This window comes from Oryzias melastigma, linkage group LG13, assembly GCF_002922805.2.
Source record: "Oryzias melastigma strain HK-1 linkage group LG13, ASM292280v2, whole genome shotgun sequence".
NCBI lineage: Eukaryota > Metazoa > Chordata > Actinopteri > Beloniformes > Adrianichthyidae > Oryzias > Oryzias melastigma.
The window spans coordinates 9,163,803-9,178,971 of record NC_050524.1 but is presented as its reverse complement, the minus strand read 5'-3'; the positions used below and the strand labels follow the sequence as shown (position 1 = coordinate 9,178,971).

Here is a 15,169-nt window from a genome sequence, read left to right as displayed (position 1 = left end):
CTGCTTGTATTTTCAATATTCATAAACTTTATAGTTTTTGAAATATTAAGCAAAATATGCCCCATAGGAAATAAATAAGAAAGTCTTCAAATTTAAAAATTGTATGTAGATTAGCAACAAGCCTTTAAACATTTTCATGGCTATTTTTTTATTTTTTTTATAGTAATTTTCAAAAAGTGTTGAGTTTATCTAATGTTTTAGCAACATGCAAACGTTTTTTACTAATTTGTTATTTACTTGAGTTTTTTTTAAGGCTAATTTAGTTTACTGAGGAATTTGAGGCTATTTTGGAGTTTAGCTAGTATTTAGGCAATGTGCTAGCTTTTTGGGGGCTAATTTGGCATCTACTGAAGTTTTTTATGCTAATTTGGAGTTTAGATTATATTCTACAAAAGTTTTTGGCTCTTTTATTATCTACTGGGGTTTTTAGGCTAATTTAGAGTTTTTTAAAGCAATTTTAGTGAAATTTAGGTCAACTTCAGTGCTCTTTCATAGTTCTTTAACAAAATTTCCAATAATTTAGCAAATAGTTATGCATTTTCAGCAAATTTCTTCAGCAATTAAAGTAAATTGCGTCACCATTTTCAGCAAAAACCTTCAGCATCTTCACTGACTCTACAGCAAAAAGCATTCGCACTAGTATTATCACAGGTAATGCAACATTTAGTTAGTGTCTCATTTTATGCTTTACTGTGTTGTGTGTAGGGCTGGTGGGGGGGCATTGTATGTTTTAACTTTTTTTAAATGATTATTTTTGTCTTGCTTTTTGGCTTTTAAATTTGGAAATATTTTTAATGTGAAGCACTTTGAGCTGTACGTGTTGGGAAAAAGCTTTATAAATAAGATTGATTTGATTTGAAAATGCATTTTTTTCAGCCCTTTGACCCCTATTGATGCATCAAACCGCTTCTTTTTTCATGGCTGGGAATAAATTCGAAGGCTTAACCGTAAAAAAATCCTTTTACTACCAGAAAAAAGTGACATATAAGAGATAATTTAACTTTTTATTCAATAATCATCTTACATTTTGACACACTGTACCAGTTTGGTATCTGTCAATTTCCCAAATTTAAATTCTTTCCAAACATAATTAATTCCATCGTATCATTAAGTTTAACACTTTAGATTCAATGAATTATTTTCTAACTTCCATGCGTCTTAAATGTTTATCTGCATTCAGTATTATTGCATTCTTTGTCTTCCCGCAGGAGTCGCCGAGGCGGCCTCTGCGTCTTCTGCCTCCTCCTCCTCTTCCTCCAGTTTCGTCAATGGAGCGACCAGTAAAAACCTTCCAGCCGTGCAAAAGGTGGCCCCCATGCCTGAGGACACAGTAGAGAGCATGAGGTATAATATTTATATCATGAGCTCCTTTACTCAGCACAAAATACATTTTTATGAGATTTTATTTTTAATCGTCTTTGTTAGATAATTTGCACATCCCTAAATGTATACATTAAAAAAAATAGTATGCACTTTTGTGATTGTTTCTATGTCATCTCTCTGTGTTGGTTTAATAGTTCTTAGCATGTCTTTATGCCTACTCCCTGGTCTTTCTCCAATCCAGATTTTCTCAGAACGCCAGTGTGCGTAGCTACAGGGCTACAGATTTGGTTGCTATGGCAGCGGTAACTGACATCATTTAGTGTCAGTGTAAAGGCTATGATGGTTGTTTCTCACTGCATTGCTGACTGACTGAAGTTAAACTTATATTTAGTCTAGGGTTGGGTTTTACTTCGCTTCAAATTGCTCCATGTTGTGTTATGATTTTAGGGTTCTGGCTACTCAAATAGTCAGCTATGTTGTTTTTCCTTTTTGGTTTTTCCTTTTTTTCATTTCAGTGCCTTTAGTGAAACAGACCTCAATCGGTTGTGTAACAGACTGACACCTCCTGAAGTCAAACCCTTTAGCTCCCCGGCAGTCTCCAGAGATGCAGGCCAGTGTCTTAGGCAAGGACATCTCTGTTAGTCGCATAGACGTGCATTCTGTTTTTTTTTTTTTTAGCTCTTCTGCCATGCCTCTGCTATGTTTCCTTGTGTTGCTGCAAGGCATATTACTCCTCTTTGATGCAAAATCCTGTTTCATGCCTTCCACTCGTCTCTTGGCTTTTCTCTTTCCTACTGCTTTCTGTCCATCGCAGCAGGAAAAACAAGGAACACTTCTCCACGTTTTTTGTTTTTTTATCTCTGTGTTCACACTGTAGCACAAAGATACACTGCAGCTGGAACTGTATCTCTGTTGATATCCGAGTCTTGAGTTGAATGCCTGTCTTTTCCTGAGTCTGCTTCGATAATGTCAGGCATGTAGTGAGCATGTAGGGAGATATGGAGCATCCTCCGCAGAGCTGAACAACTGTGATCTCGCTTGCAGTTCTGGTAACACATCGCGCCATCATGCAAGCAGCTGCTGAGGGGTTTTTCACAAAGCTTTGAACAATTCTAAATTGCTGACATTGTGGTGCAGCAGCATAGATCCCTCACTTGGTTTGCACCTATAATAAGTCTTGGTCACCTTCAGCAGTCATTAGGATATTTTACCAGCCTGGCTGTGCACCATCTGCTCTTATCTGTTAGCACAGCGTTCCTCCGTCTGTCAGAAGAAGTGTCAAACTCTATCTCTGAAAGCTTTAACTTGTTCTGACTTTTGTTTTCTCTTTGACAGCATCACTACAAAGCTAGAAAGAGCCTTGGAGAAAGTGGCGCCGCTTCTGAGGGAAATCTTTGTGGACTTTGCGCCTTTTCTGTCCCGCACTTTGCTGGGCAGCCATGGACAAGAGCTGCTTATAGAAGGTACAGATGAGCATTCACACATCAGTAAATTTAAACACTCACTATTTTGCAATAAAGTTCTAAATCTTTCCATGTAAACTTAAACAATCTCTCAAGATACCTTGTTTACGATATAAATTAAGCAAAAAAAAATCTGCCCCTTATTACTTCCGACAAATTGTCCTAACTTTAGTTCCTTAACCAGTGCTGTCAATTGTCAGTAGAATGCTAATTTAAAAAATTTCAGTGTCATAATAATTTTAATTCCCAACATATTTTTACATCCAGGCGTGTCCAAAGTCAGGCCCCATTGAAATTTCTACCGGCCCACAAGTTCCTGTCATTAAATCAGTAAAATGCAACCATATCTGTGTGTACGTTTTCCTGATTGTGATTGGCTAAATTACGTTATGAGCTGTTACAAACAACAATCTGTGGCTACTTGACCTTCAGATCCTTAAGGTCCAAACAAGAAGATATTTGTTTCTGAAATGAAAACTGCAGTGTTTTGTACTTCTGAACTATTTGTGTCATTTCCTGTTCGCATGGTTTAAATGTACAAGTTTACAGAGAGCACTTAATCGTGAATCATTTCTAACTTTTCATATGCAGATTTAATGTTGCATTTTTTCCATACAAACTTTTGGTCATCAAATAAGAAATAGACAATAATTTTGGTTAAAAATTTGTGTAACGCTTTATAATAAGATTCCTTATTAAGCTTTATTAACACATTAACAAAGATTTTTTAAATGTGTTTATATGGTGTTGGTAAAACATTTATTAGGACAATAAGTTAGATTGTGAAGTTAGATTCATTAACATATAAAGTGCGACCCTTGTTTACAAAGGCCATATTGCTAATCTGCTTATGATAAATTTCCTCTTTTATCAAAGGAAACCTTTAGATTCTAAAAAATATCTGAATGAATCTAATGTTTTGTGCTTATCATGGTTACACGTAACTTATAAGTAAAACTTATAATCTGTCATAAAATAAAATTAAATTAAACTTAATTATAATTATTTCTGTTCAGACTCTAAAACAGTTGAAAAATATTCTTTATTTTTTGCATTGGTCCCAAAAAAAACTAATTTAAACATTTTACAGCTTTGGCCCTTTTTACTTATGATTAAATTGCTGCCTGTTCAATATAATAAGCAACTCAAATTATCTGTGTTTGTATAAAATTTGCTGAAGACATGGCCTCAGAAATAATTAAGTCACAATAACAGAGTTCCTACGAGTTCTGAAGAGAAATTTCAGACTTTTTAAACCATGCATATCAAAATTAAGACCAATTGCTCTGCCTATTTCCCATTTTATTCGTTATTTCCCATTTTATTCATTTAATTCCATTTTATGATCAAAATTGTAGCTTTTTATCTTGTTGTTTGTGGTCTGTGCTGTGATGATTTAGTCCACTTCTAATTTTTTCTTCTTTTTTAAACCAGTGTGTTGGTGCATAATGTCGCTGTTTACTTCCTTTATTTGATCAAAATAATCGTGGTTGAAAATTGACATTTCTGACAAGAAATGTGAAACTGAGAAGTTTCAAACAGCACACATTTTAAGACCCAGGTATAAAAATTCACAACTTTTTGAGGCTTTTTAAGGTATTATTTCAAAATTCATAAATTCAATTCTTTCAAGACTTCTTAAGACCCCGCGGAACCCAAAAAACACCTGTAGCTTTGCAAATTAATTTAAGGAAAATTGATCTGTTAAAAAATAATAGATCTCTTTGACTTCCATGACTTCAGTTATTTTCCTTTGGTGCAGCTTCATAATCAATTATTGAAAAAGAGGTGAATGCTTTAGCAGCGCTTCTACAAATTTGAGCCATGCTTCTTCACTCCACTCCAGTCTGTAGACTCATTCCTTGTGGCTGTGAAGATTCGCCGTAATATCTTCAGACCTCACGTTGGCAGCATCTCGTAGACGCACTCGTGCCTAACCTCAAGGACTCCATGTCTGCTTTTGTGTCCTCTGTACTTTATTCCATATGCCTGCATTAGGTTATTTTCACAAGAGCAGACTGTCACTGCAGCCAATATGCATGCCTCCTTCTCTACTTGTCTTTGCTGCAAATGGAAGCGTGTGGCCTTGACGGTCTTGTCTCGCAAGCAAAATGCTATTTTTGCTTTCTCTCGTTGCCAAAGTATTTTCTGTGCAAGTAAGCTCAACCACTTGTAGTTTGTGAAGTCTGCATGATCATTTTATGCTGTGAACATAAATCAGGAAGAAGGAGTTTTGACACGATTTATCCTGGAACAAAGTTGTTCCGTAGGTTATTGCAATAAATGTATTAAATTCTACCACATGTAGATGCATTAGTAAAAATTATTTACATTTTAGTTTTAACGTAAAGTAATTATTAATATATATCAATGTTAATATATATATATATATATATATATATATATAGAAAATATATATGTATATATGTATGTATATAGTTTTTCTATAAGTTTTATATATATATATATATATATATATATATATATATATATATATATATATACATACTTTTTTTCATACTCCCGCACTATATCGAAGGTGGGCATCTGACATTTAATGGCTCCAGTAATTAGTCAATGACATAAAGCGATCCATACCATTGGGCTTTATTGGATTCTTGACTACAAAGAGATAGTTTAGTACTTTCGCAACCAGAGACCTCTTATCGCCACTTATGCCTTCTTTTGCGGTATGCATACCGCACTGGCCTGACACCGCAATGGCGGTAAATTTTTAACTTATTGTGCCGGCCTAATGTGGTTTGTGCATATATATGTGTGTGGGGGTGTGCATGTGTGTGTGTATATATATATATATATATATATATATATATACATATATATATATATATATATATACATATATATATATATATATATATACATATATATATATATATATGTATGTATATGTGTGTGAGAGTGTATAGATACATGTATATATATATACCGTGACGGTCCATTTTCAACTTATTGTGCCGGCCAAATGTTGTTTGTGCATATATATATATATATATACTAAATCAACATTACCAAAAAATAATTGTGATATTGTTTAGACCTCAACATCAGGACAGTTTTCTTCCAAGATTAGTTTCATGCAATATGTTAGCTTGTGATGATGCCATACATATGAGTGCCTGTGGAAACCTGCTTAAATGTCAAGATTGAGGGGAAAAAAATCAGGTACAATGCCCTTGACAAGTGTGAATATGTCTGTTACCCTTTCACTCAGTGTCTGTCAGCGGACTGACCAAGCTGACAACCTGAGCTGATGTGGAGCTGCAGACTGTAACCTCACAAACAAGGTCACAGATAGACAGCTGGATCCTCAGAGCTCTTCACCAGACATGCTTAACCTTGTCTGGGTTTGTAAAATGTGCTCTCTGACACTGACTGTACACAAGATTTCTAAAGAGTCCAAGCACACAGATCTGCTTTTTTTGCTCTCATAGAATGTATAGCTTTAGTTAGCCACTTCAGATTATCTGTTTTTTTATTTCTACAGCTTCTTTCGCTCTCCTGTTCCTCTCTCTGCTTTGCTTCCTGGTACTTCCCAGGCACACAGTTGAAATACTGTGCTGCAGTGCAAAGGCGCTCCATTTACCAGTAATTACCAGCCATCCATCACCCTTTAGATTGCCCGGGGTCAAGCCCTCTTGTGCCCCGTGTGCCCCTTTCCCTCACCCTGTTCCTTCAACCCCTTCTCTGGCATGTGGTCATTGCAGCAATTATGTTGAGTGCACTCTGAGCTTCACTCTTGGAGTCGGTGGGTGACTGCCGCGTACGAACACTGCTGCCGTTGTGATGGCCGCTGCCGGCTCCTCACTGTCCCCCAAGTGGCCCAGCCTGCTGTCACATCACCCTACAATGCCACATTCACCTGCGCCTCAACCCGGCGCTGTTTACAGGAAAGGACTGGCAGGCTGTGTTTAAATGGAAATGCATCTAGTTTGTCTACGAGCACAAGACCAGGGTCAGATGGCCACCTGACTCCCGTGTCACACTGGACTGACTTATGACTCTGCATGTCACTGCTATAACAAGGGGTCAATAGTGGCACTCTGTGAACAAGAGAGGGGTCACATCCTCTCAGAGTATTTATATGTTCCCCAGGACTCTCTCTGCTCATAAACAGAAAGGACAACACGGCAAGATAATGCACCCATCAGAAAAGGCTTCTTTTGTTGCATCTTAAGAATGAAAACTTTTTACACCGCGGCTCACTTTTGTTTAATTATATTTTTATGCTAACTTTTTAAGAAACCGCGGAATTAAGACACGACTAATAGTAATTTTCTGCTATTTAATATTCCTTTGCACTCTTAACCTGAATTTATTGAGTTTATTAGTTTAAAAAATGTATATACATATATATATATATGTGTATATATATATTAGAGTTTGGGGGATAAAAAAATGATTTTCAGATGCATCAATTAAGATCCATAAACGAATCTGAATCATTTTATTAATTTAAAATTATCAATAAAAAATATGTTAAATATATTAAAAATGTATATAATTAAAGTAAAAGTAACAAGCAGAACTAAATGCGGGGCGTTTTCACTCTAACATTTTCTGAAGAGCGCACAAACAGACCTTGCAGATTATGTCATATACTGGTCCTACTCAGTGTAGATGTTCACTTAGCTTTGAATAAAAGTCATGTGGTGTATAAGTTCTGTCAGACCCAAAATTAAAAATGTTGGGAATTCAACAAATTTGCAAAATAACATTGTATGGTTCCATCTGAAGACGGAGGGTAGAAACTGCTCTGGTGCTACTGCTGTGAGCACTTCCAACTGTCAAAAAAAATATTTGGATACTCTAAAGAAACTTCCACTGTCGTCAGAAAAGGCAAAGCAAACAACAAAGTCAATTAGAGCTATAATTCTTCACTTTTGTAGTTCTTAATAACATTTTAACGGAAAAAGAAGTAAAAACAACTTTTTTAAAATTTTGTTTTGTTTTAATGCCTGGAATAATTAGAACAAAGATCAACTTTTTTTGTAACTGTATGCAGCATACATCTCCATAAACTAGTAATTAAGGTGTTTTTAAAAATTATTTTGTCATTTATTTTAATTCCAGTGTTTTATATGCAAATATTACTAAAGGCAAGAGCAGCCATGCTTAAAAAATATAATTTTTCAGCTCAGTGTCTTGAGAAAATGATTGGAAGTGTCCTTGGCCATGGACACTTGTCTTCCCTAAAATATAGAAGAACTTGTTTCTAAAAAAAAATCTTTCTTAAAACTGAATATATTTTTTCTCGCCCCTGATTGACACCCTGTCATTCATGAAATGTTAGCAGCTGTGTGCCATCCAGTTTCACTCCTACAGCCTGTAATTAGTCTTACAGAGTCGCTTTGGCTGCTGATTGCACCTCTCACAATTCTCACTAGGTGCAGCAGGAAGGTGCAGAATATCAGAGCAGTTTCAGGCTTTGTTTCTACAAATGAGCTTTTCACACCTGCCCATGTTTCATTAGAGAGTTGTCGAGTTTGATGTCTTCCACTCTCCTAAATGGAGACTGGGAAGAAGCTGTGAATATCTTTTGGCGAAGTAGAAGTGGTGTCAGATACTCACTGTATTTGGTGCAGTTTTTTTGCAAAATGTAGGCACAAATTAAAATATTTTATTTGTATTTTAAAGTGTTTTTTCTGAGAACTGGTTCAATAAATTATATTATTAAAAATACATTTTTCTTTCCCTAAGGTTTAGTGTGCATGAAGTCAAGCACCTCCGTGGTGGAGCTTGTCATGCTGCTTTGTTCTCAGGTAAGTCTTTCTTGTTATTTTTAACTATTTTTAATATTTTATTGTTGTTTTTTCAAGTATATCTGATCTTGTCTGGGATATTGCTCCATTTTCTTCTTGTAAAATCTTCTTCCCTAATGGAGCTTCAAGAATTCCGCCTCTTCCTTGCTACACCCAACAGGTTTAATCCCAAGCCTTCTTCCAGAGATCAAGCCCCACCTCATGCAGTCCTGCTAGTGACTGATCACCTCTAAGCTGACCCTCTGAATCCCTTGTTAAGTCCATGTTTTAGAGAAGGTCAGAGCCCCAATGTAGCAGTTAGAACAGGAGATATTTAACATACCTTCTGTCAGCCCATCAGTCTTGCGTCAGGAGCCCATAAGGAAGCCATTACTTGGTGCCTCTTTGTGAATCCAGTCTGCAGGGCCGAAGACTTGAAGAGGTGGATTGCCACTGTGTGCGCTCTGTGGTATCCTCTGTCCAGAAGGGTCTTCAGCAGGGAGCTCAGCCTGTATTACACGGAGCTCATTATTCAGAGGCTTCTCCCTAAAAATGTTCATAAACGGGGCAGCAGGCAGTGAGTTATTGCTGTTCTAGTGATGGGTCCCCCTTTTTTTTTTTCCTCTGAAGAGTCTGTAAGAAGTTATTTTTTCTTTCCAGCTCTAGGATTTATAGCAGATGAGAGTGTCAGCATGCTGTCTTAAGTCCTCCCCCACCGCCCACTGATAGCATTACTGAGGCTCCAGAGGTTTCTGCCATTAGGGGCTCTGGGGATGAAACCCAGGCTGAGATATTGATCAGGCCATAAGACCTTGAAAATGGACTATGCAGCTTGAAGTCTACAGCTTTTCAAACAAACGTGAGCCATTACCTTTGCTCCTAGTTCGGCATTTTCCACTATCAATCAACTCCTATTACCAGCTAATAAGATTTAAGAAGTCGTGATTGATAATTACTACCATATAAATGATATCAGTTTAAAAAAACTCTGACATTCCATTGAACGTTGAAAACCGACACTCAAACTTTGACCCATCCTTTACCTGATTCAGCTTTAATGTTTTAAGACAGCTAAGAGGGCATTTAGTTGACCTTTTAGTCCTTCGCTGTTTTGTGACCTGACAGTTTTTTGAATAAATTAGTGCTAATGATCTGCCTTTTTCTTGTACATGCATACTAATCCCAGCAGTCATCATGTGGCTGGCCCGGGCTGCAGGCCCCGCATGTGCGTCTCTCCTCAGCCTGGGCAGCTGTATAAAAAGGTCAAGCAGTTCTGTTTCTTGTAACAGCTTAAACATATAGGGGTGGGTTGCGGGGGGGATCTAGTAGTGGAGCCAGAGAGATTTACTGATGGAAGGCCTCCAGATGTGGAGAGCACAACGGCAAAGCCAAGCAGATAAAAGCAAAGGCTCCTGCGCACTGACAGGTTGGATTGAAACACCACAAATGCTTAGTACCCTGCTGAATTTCAAGAAGATGAAAGTGGGAGGAGAGCGATTACTCTGAAGAGTCGAGAGCTGCTCACTGGGTTGGGAGTTGAGCGATATGAAATGCTGAAATATGTATAATTTTTTCCCAAAGATAGAAAAATAGACAAATCTTCCCACAATATTGTAATTGGTGGTATAAAACTAAAACATTTTATTTGGCGACTTCAGAAAGGCGGCAAATAAAAGGATTAAAATACTATTTTATTATTTTAGCAAAAATATGTGTAGTAATTCTTTAAAGATAAGTATAGACCTCTAATATAGAATTCATGCACAATAAGGCTATGTCTGAATTCCCTCCCTACTTTTTTATAAAAGAAAATATGACATCAGAGATTTCGCGAAATAAAAATGTAATAAATATGAGCATTTTATTGAGTACTCATGAATCCAATGCATTTTGATGATGAAAACTTGATAAATACAAACTAGATATACAGCATTCACACTAATGCTAGTGTGAATGCTGCAGCTGAATTGGGCTGCTGAAGATGCAAGAGCTGATGGCTGAAAATGCTGATGCTGATTCCGAAAAATGCTAAAGCTTTAAAGGTTGAAGCCGAAAGCTTGCTAAAATATTAGGTAAATGCCAAATTGACCCACAAAAAAATAACTATTGAATAAAAATGGAAAAAATGTCTAGTTTAGCCAATACAACTAGCATATGTTAGCTGAACTCCAACTTAGCCTATACAACTGGAAAAATGTCTAAACTAGCTAAAAAAGCTAGAATAATGCTAACATTTTAGCTAAACTCAAAATTATCCTAAAAAAACTGAGAAAAAGGTCTAAAACAGTTAGTATGTTGCTAAAATAAAAGCTAAATTCCAAATTATCCTAAACAACTGGACATTTTTCTAAAGTGGCCAAAACATCTAGCATAATGCTAAAAATTTAGCTAAATGCTAAATTGCAAAAAAAAAAAAAAAAAAAAAAAAAATAGTAATTACATAAAAATGAAAAAAATTATAATTTTGTCAAATCAACTCGCATTTTGTTAAAATATTAGCTAAACTCCAAATTAGCCTATACAACTGGAAAAAATGTCTGAGCTAGCTAAAACAGCTAGCATGATGAAATAATGCAAACAAAAGTTTGAATGGTGTCTATCTGAAAGTTTGCAAAGTTCACAAATTTTAAAGTGCACAAAGAATTTGAACAATTTCTCATTCATTCCCTATGGGGCGTTTATGAATACCAGAAAAATAAGCAGTAATGTCCTGAACGAGCTTGACATTTTAAAACAGAGGATCATTGAAATTCATTGACGTGTGATTGAGTCTTTGCTTGCCAAAAACATACGGAAAAGCGCAGGAGAGTCACTATAGTGTTAATGGTGCAAAGCATTCAAACAGATCCTTTTATTTTTTTATTTTTGCAAATATTGTTGAAACGCAATGCATTATGGTCTATATTCCCCAGTCTAGTGACTTCTGATGCACACTAGTTTATTGCAGAGACTTCTTGAAGATTATTAGGGCTCTCAGTTTTGGACAGCTCTTCAAAATTGTGAAAGCTTTGTAGTGAGTGGTAAAGGAATTCAGACAACCTAAAAGATCAAGTATATTCACATACTGAAACTTTACAATGACATGAATAAAATGTGTTTTTAAAAATGTTTAAGCATTTAGAAAACTGTTTTTTTTAACACACATGTTTCAATATTCATTGTAAAATAAAGTTCAAAAACATCAGAAAATGTAAGTATTCATGTCTGGAGCCTTGAGCTGATCCAAAAGCCACAAATACAACTTAAGAGAGTTTGAGGCAACACTTGTTGGGGTTTGCAGCAAAGAGTTTCACAAAGATGTTTTTACACTTTTTGTGCACACATAGTTTTTTTATTTTTACATGTTTTAGCACTGAAAAGCTGTAATAAGAATAAATTTAGAATTTCTTTTTGTTATACCATGGAAGCATCACCAATTTTAGCTAAGGTCAGGGTGTTATAGGTCAGCGCAAACAATGCAAGAGCTAGAAATTTCATTAAAAAAAGTTTTTTGTAATAGTTAAAGAAGCTTGTATTGATGATGTCTTACCTTTTGTCAATAATGAGACTAGCATTTACTTGGTAAGCAACTAGTGGGAAAAAGCTTTTTTCTGGGGGGGCCCTGGCCCCCCTTGTCTCCTGTAGCTCCGCCCCTGTTAGATATTTTTTCTGAATATTATGTGTTTAATTTTGTAGTGAAACTACTTGTTTGCAAACAAAAATCAAAGATCTCAGTGGATGCAGCTTTACAACTTAACTTTTTTTTTTAACTAAATCAACTCCCACTCACCAAAGGTGCAGGATTCTGGCCACGGTGTACATTTACATCAAGGATCACATCTCCTTTCCTAAGGAGGTGCACGTCAGGCCTATTTCCTTTCAAACAGCAGCAGAGGACTTTTTTAATCTTGGCCGTCAAAGGCAGTCTCCACAGGGAGTTCTGATCTCAAGGAAAAAAAAAAAACGTCAGAGCAGCAGAGAGCTGCTGAAGTGCTATCTCAGTTGTCAACAAGCGCTCCTCAGACAAGACAGCCGGTTGGACTGGGTTATGCCATACCTCCACTGACCTGCTGCCACTTCCCTGACACTGCCCAAACGTAACATCTGCATTGGTTTTCCTATTTATTTTTGTCACGTGAACACGGCGAGAGCTGGCTGTACATGATCCCTGTCCAAGTCAACAACAGCCTATCCCAGGCAGATACTGCGGCTGAGGAAAAAGGGGGTCATGGGGAACATTTGGAGACCAGATGCTCAGCAGTTTGTCAGCACTATCTCCCCGACTTAAAGCAACGTAGGGTCAGACTGTGGAGTCGTGTGTGAACCTGTATGTGTCAGTCTCGACAACTTGCATGAAAACATTTACCCATACATAATAATGTCAGTGTCAGTTTTCAGAGGATTATCGGTAGACGTTTGGCACATTGTGTCACCATGAGGCCTCGGAGGTGGATTTATATTCCTATTAAGCTGAATTATTAGTTACTATCATATACTAAAAGTAAAAAAAAAAAGAGCATAAATTAAAAATCATTTTTTTCTGCTTTTCCTTTTCTTTTGAACTGTGGCCTTCTCTGTTTCCCTTTCCATTTGCACCTCTGTGAGGTTGCAGGAGAGCCGAATTTCCCACAGTGCAAGGCGCGCTCTCAAACTGCTTTTTAATCATTTCCAGAGCATGTTGTGAGACAGCAAGCGCTGGCACTCGGGCCCATGACTCGGATCCCTTCCAGGCGCACACTTCAGGACTCAGCGAGCGCGCTCGGTAATCTGTCACTGTAAGGGACAGAGGAAATGGGCTGTTTTTAAGCGAGAGGATACAGTTTCATCCCACAATTACATCTCTCCTGTGTTTACAGATCTTTTCACAGAGGAAAGAAAGGATAGTCTCACATGTGGTGCAGAATTTCAGGGATTTTTTTTCTTTTTTTTTCTAAATCAAAATCACTTTTTCTTCTGGAAGGTTATGTGAACTAAATGCTTGAGTTACAAACTATGAAATGTAATCCAAATTACAGTTGAAATATGCAATTTGCATGGTGAAATGTGGCTCTCTTTCATCTCTTGCAGAAAGATTGGTCCAAAATGTTTTAATTAAAGCCTCGTCATTGTTTTATTTGCTGTTTATATCACTATTTTTGTCTTTTTAGGGTAAACTATTGTCTTTTACAGCAACAGCATCTGCAATAACCCCTGGTTATAAACGTGGAGTTGTGCTTTTTTTCAGCACTTCATCAATCATCTGCACCTCAGGAAAGCAGAACTTGAGGAGTTATGTATCATGGTGTAATGTATCTTTCCTTTCAGGAGTGGCAAAACTCCATTCAGAAGAATTCTGGCCTGGCTTTCATAGAACTAATTAATGAAGGAAGGTAATGTATGACTTTTATGCTGTAGAAAAGCTGTGCAGATTAGCTGTAAAGCTCCTGAATGCTCCGTTGGGGGTTAAAAGTAAATAAGACTGTTGTTGCTATTTGTGTTAAGGATATCAGCGCTCGAGAGCAGCCCTCATTGTCTGCCTCCCTCCCTCTTCTCGTTGGGTGTGGCCAGACTTTCCGTAGAGCAGATCAGGGGCAGCTCAGCCTGCTTGCCCATCTGCTGACCCATCTGGCCTTGCCTCCTGCATGCCCAGTATCTCTCTCCAGCCCCAGCCGGGTTTCTCTGCATGTCCCCCGCTGGCCCTAGAACAAAGAGTTTGCATCAGTGGGGCCACAGGGCGCTGTCCGCGGTGCTGCTGACAGACACATCATTTCCCAGTCTTGAGTAACTGTACACCTACTCTGCTTCAAATCTGGAGGCTAATCTTCTACTTGGAGCCATGGATCTGTGGTGTTTCTCTTATTTTAATACAAAGACTTTTAATATAAATGTATAATTTTGAAGCTGCTGTTAAACAATCAAATCATGCTTTAACTGGCTGGTTAAAAATTAATATTGCAATTAGTGCTGGGCAATATGGGAAAAAAATGCATATCACAATATTATTTTATATCACAATAACGATATATATCACGATTTACCACAAAAAAGTGTATTTTCAGTTATTCTCTGACAAAAATTGACAAAAATGTCATTGTTTATTTTTTTTACTTTAACTTTTAAGTCACTGAATCATCACAAATTAGAAACATATTTTTTTTATTCAATTAAATTTTATTTTTATAGCCCAATATCATAAAATATTTGCCTCGCTGGTAATTTTACAGAAGCAGAAGGTCGGTCATGAAATATAGTCAAAAGCTAATTGCTAAACCAAACAAACTAAATGAAAACGGTTATTCCTGTCCTTATAGACCAGGGGTCGGCAACCCAAAGTGTTGAAAGAGCCACTTTGGACCAATACAATAAAAACCAAATGTGTCTGGAGCCGCATTAATTGTAACAGCTTATAAAAGTCGTACACTGAAAGTAATACATGGAGAATGTGTCGAATAAACGATTATTTCACCTGCTGCGTGTCCTCGTGTCATATAAGCTATATTTTTGGCCTCATGACAAGTTGGCGAGACATTGCAGCGTCAAACTATCTGACAAAAGCTGAATAGCCTCATAAGGAGCATCTGAGCTTTTATTTTGACATCCCTCAATGACACAACGAGAGGGGGGTCCTGATCAGTCTCTCCCTCATTCTCACTCCAGGTGCAG

The 15,169-nt window shown here is 37.0% G+C and overlaps 1 protein-coding gene and 1 long non-coding RNA gene across 3 annotated transcripts in view; one reads left to right on the top strand and one right to left on the bottom strand.

Annotated features, from left to right (window-relative positions):
• The window catches only part of nbeab (neurobeachin b), a gene marked incomplete in the record, with an annotated part of 255,493 nt that overhangs the window by 121,200 nt on the left and 119,124 nt on the right, over nt 1-15,169 (top strand). Inside the window, 5 exon segments of the mRNA XM_036214796.1 lie at nt 1,209-1,344; nt 1,839-1,946; nt 2,659-2,786; nt 8,508-8,569; nt 13,832-13,896. Of these exon segments, the coding sequence (XP_036070689.1) occupies nt 1,209-1,344; nt 1,839-1,946; nt 2,659-2,786; nt 8,508-8,569; nt 13,832-13,896 (499 nt within the window).
• On the bottom strand, nt 986-9,649 carry LOC118599511. Of its 2 annotated transcripts, none has more exons than XR_004948897.1 (2): nt 8,892-9,649; nt 986-1,319 (listed from the first exon to the last, which is right to left on the bottom strand). It is a non-coding gene; the product is annotated as an uncharacterized LOC118599511 (long non-coding RNA). The 2 variants fall into 2 exon arrangements; XR_004948896.1 differs by lacking the exon at nt 8,892-9,649 and adding an exon at nt 1,542-1,603.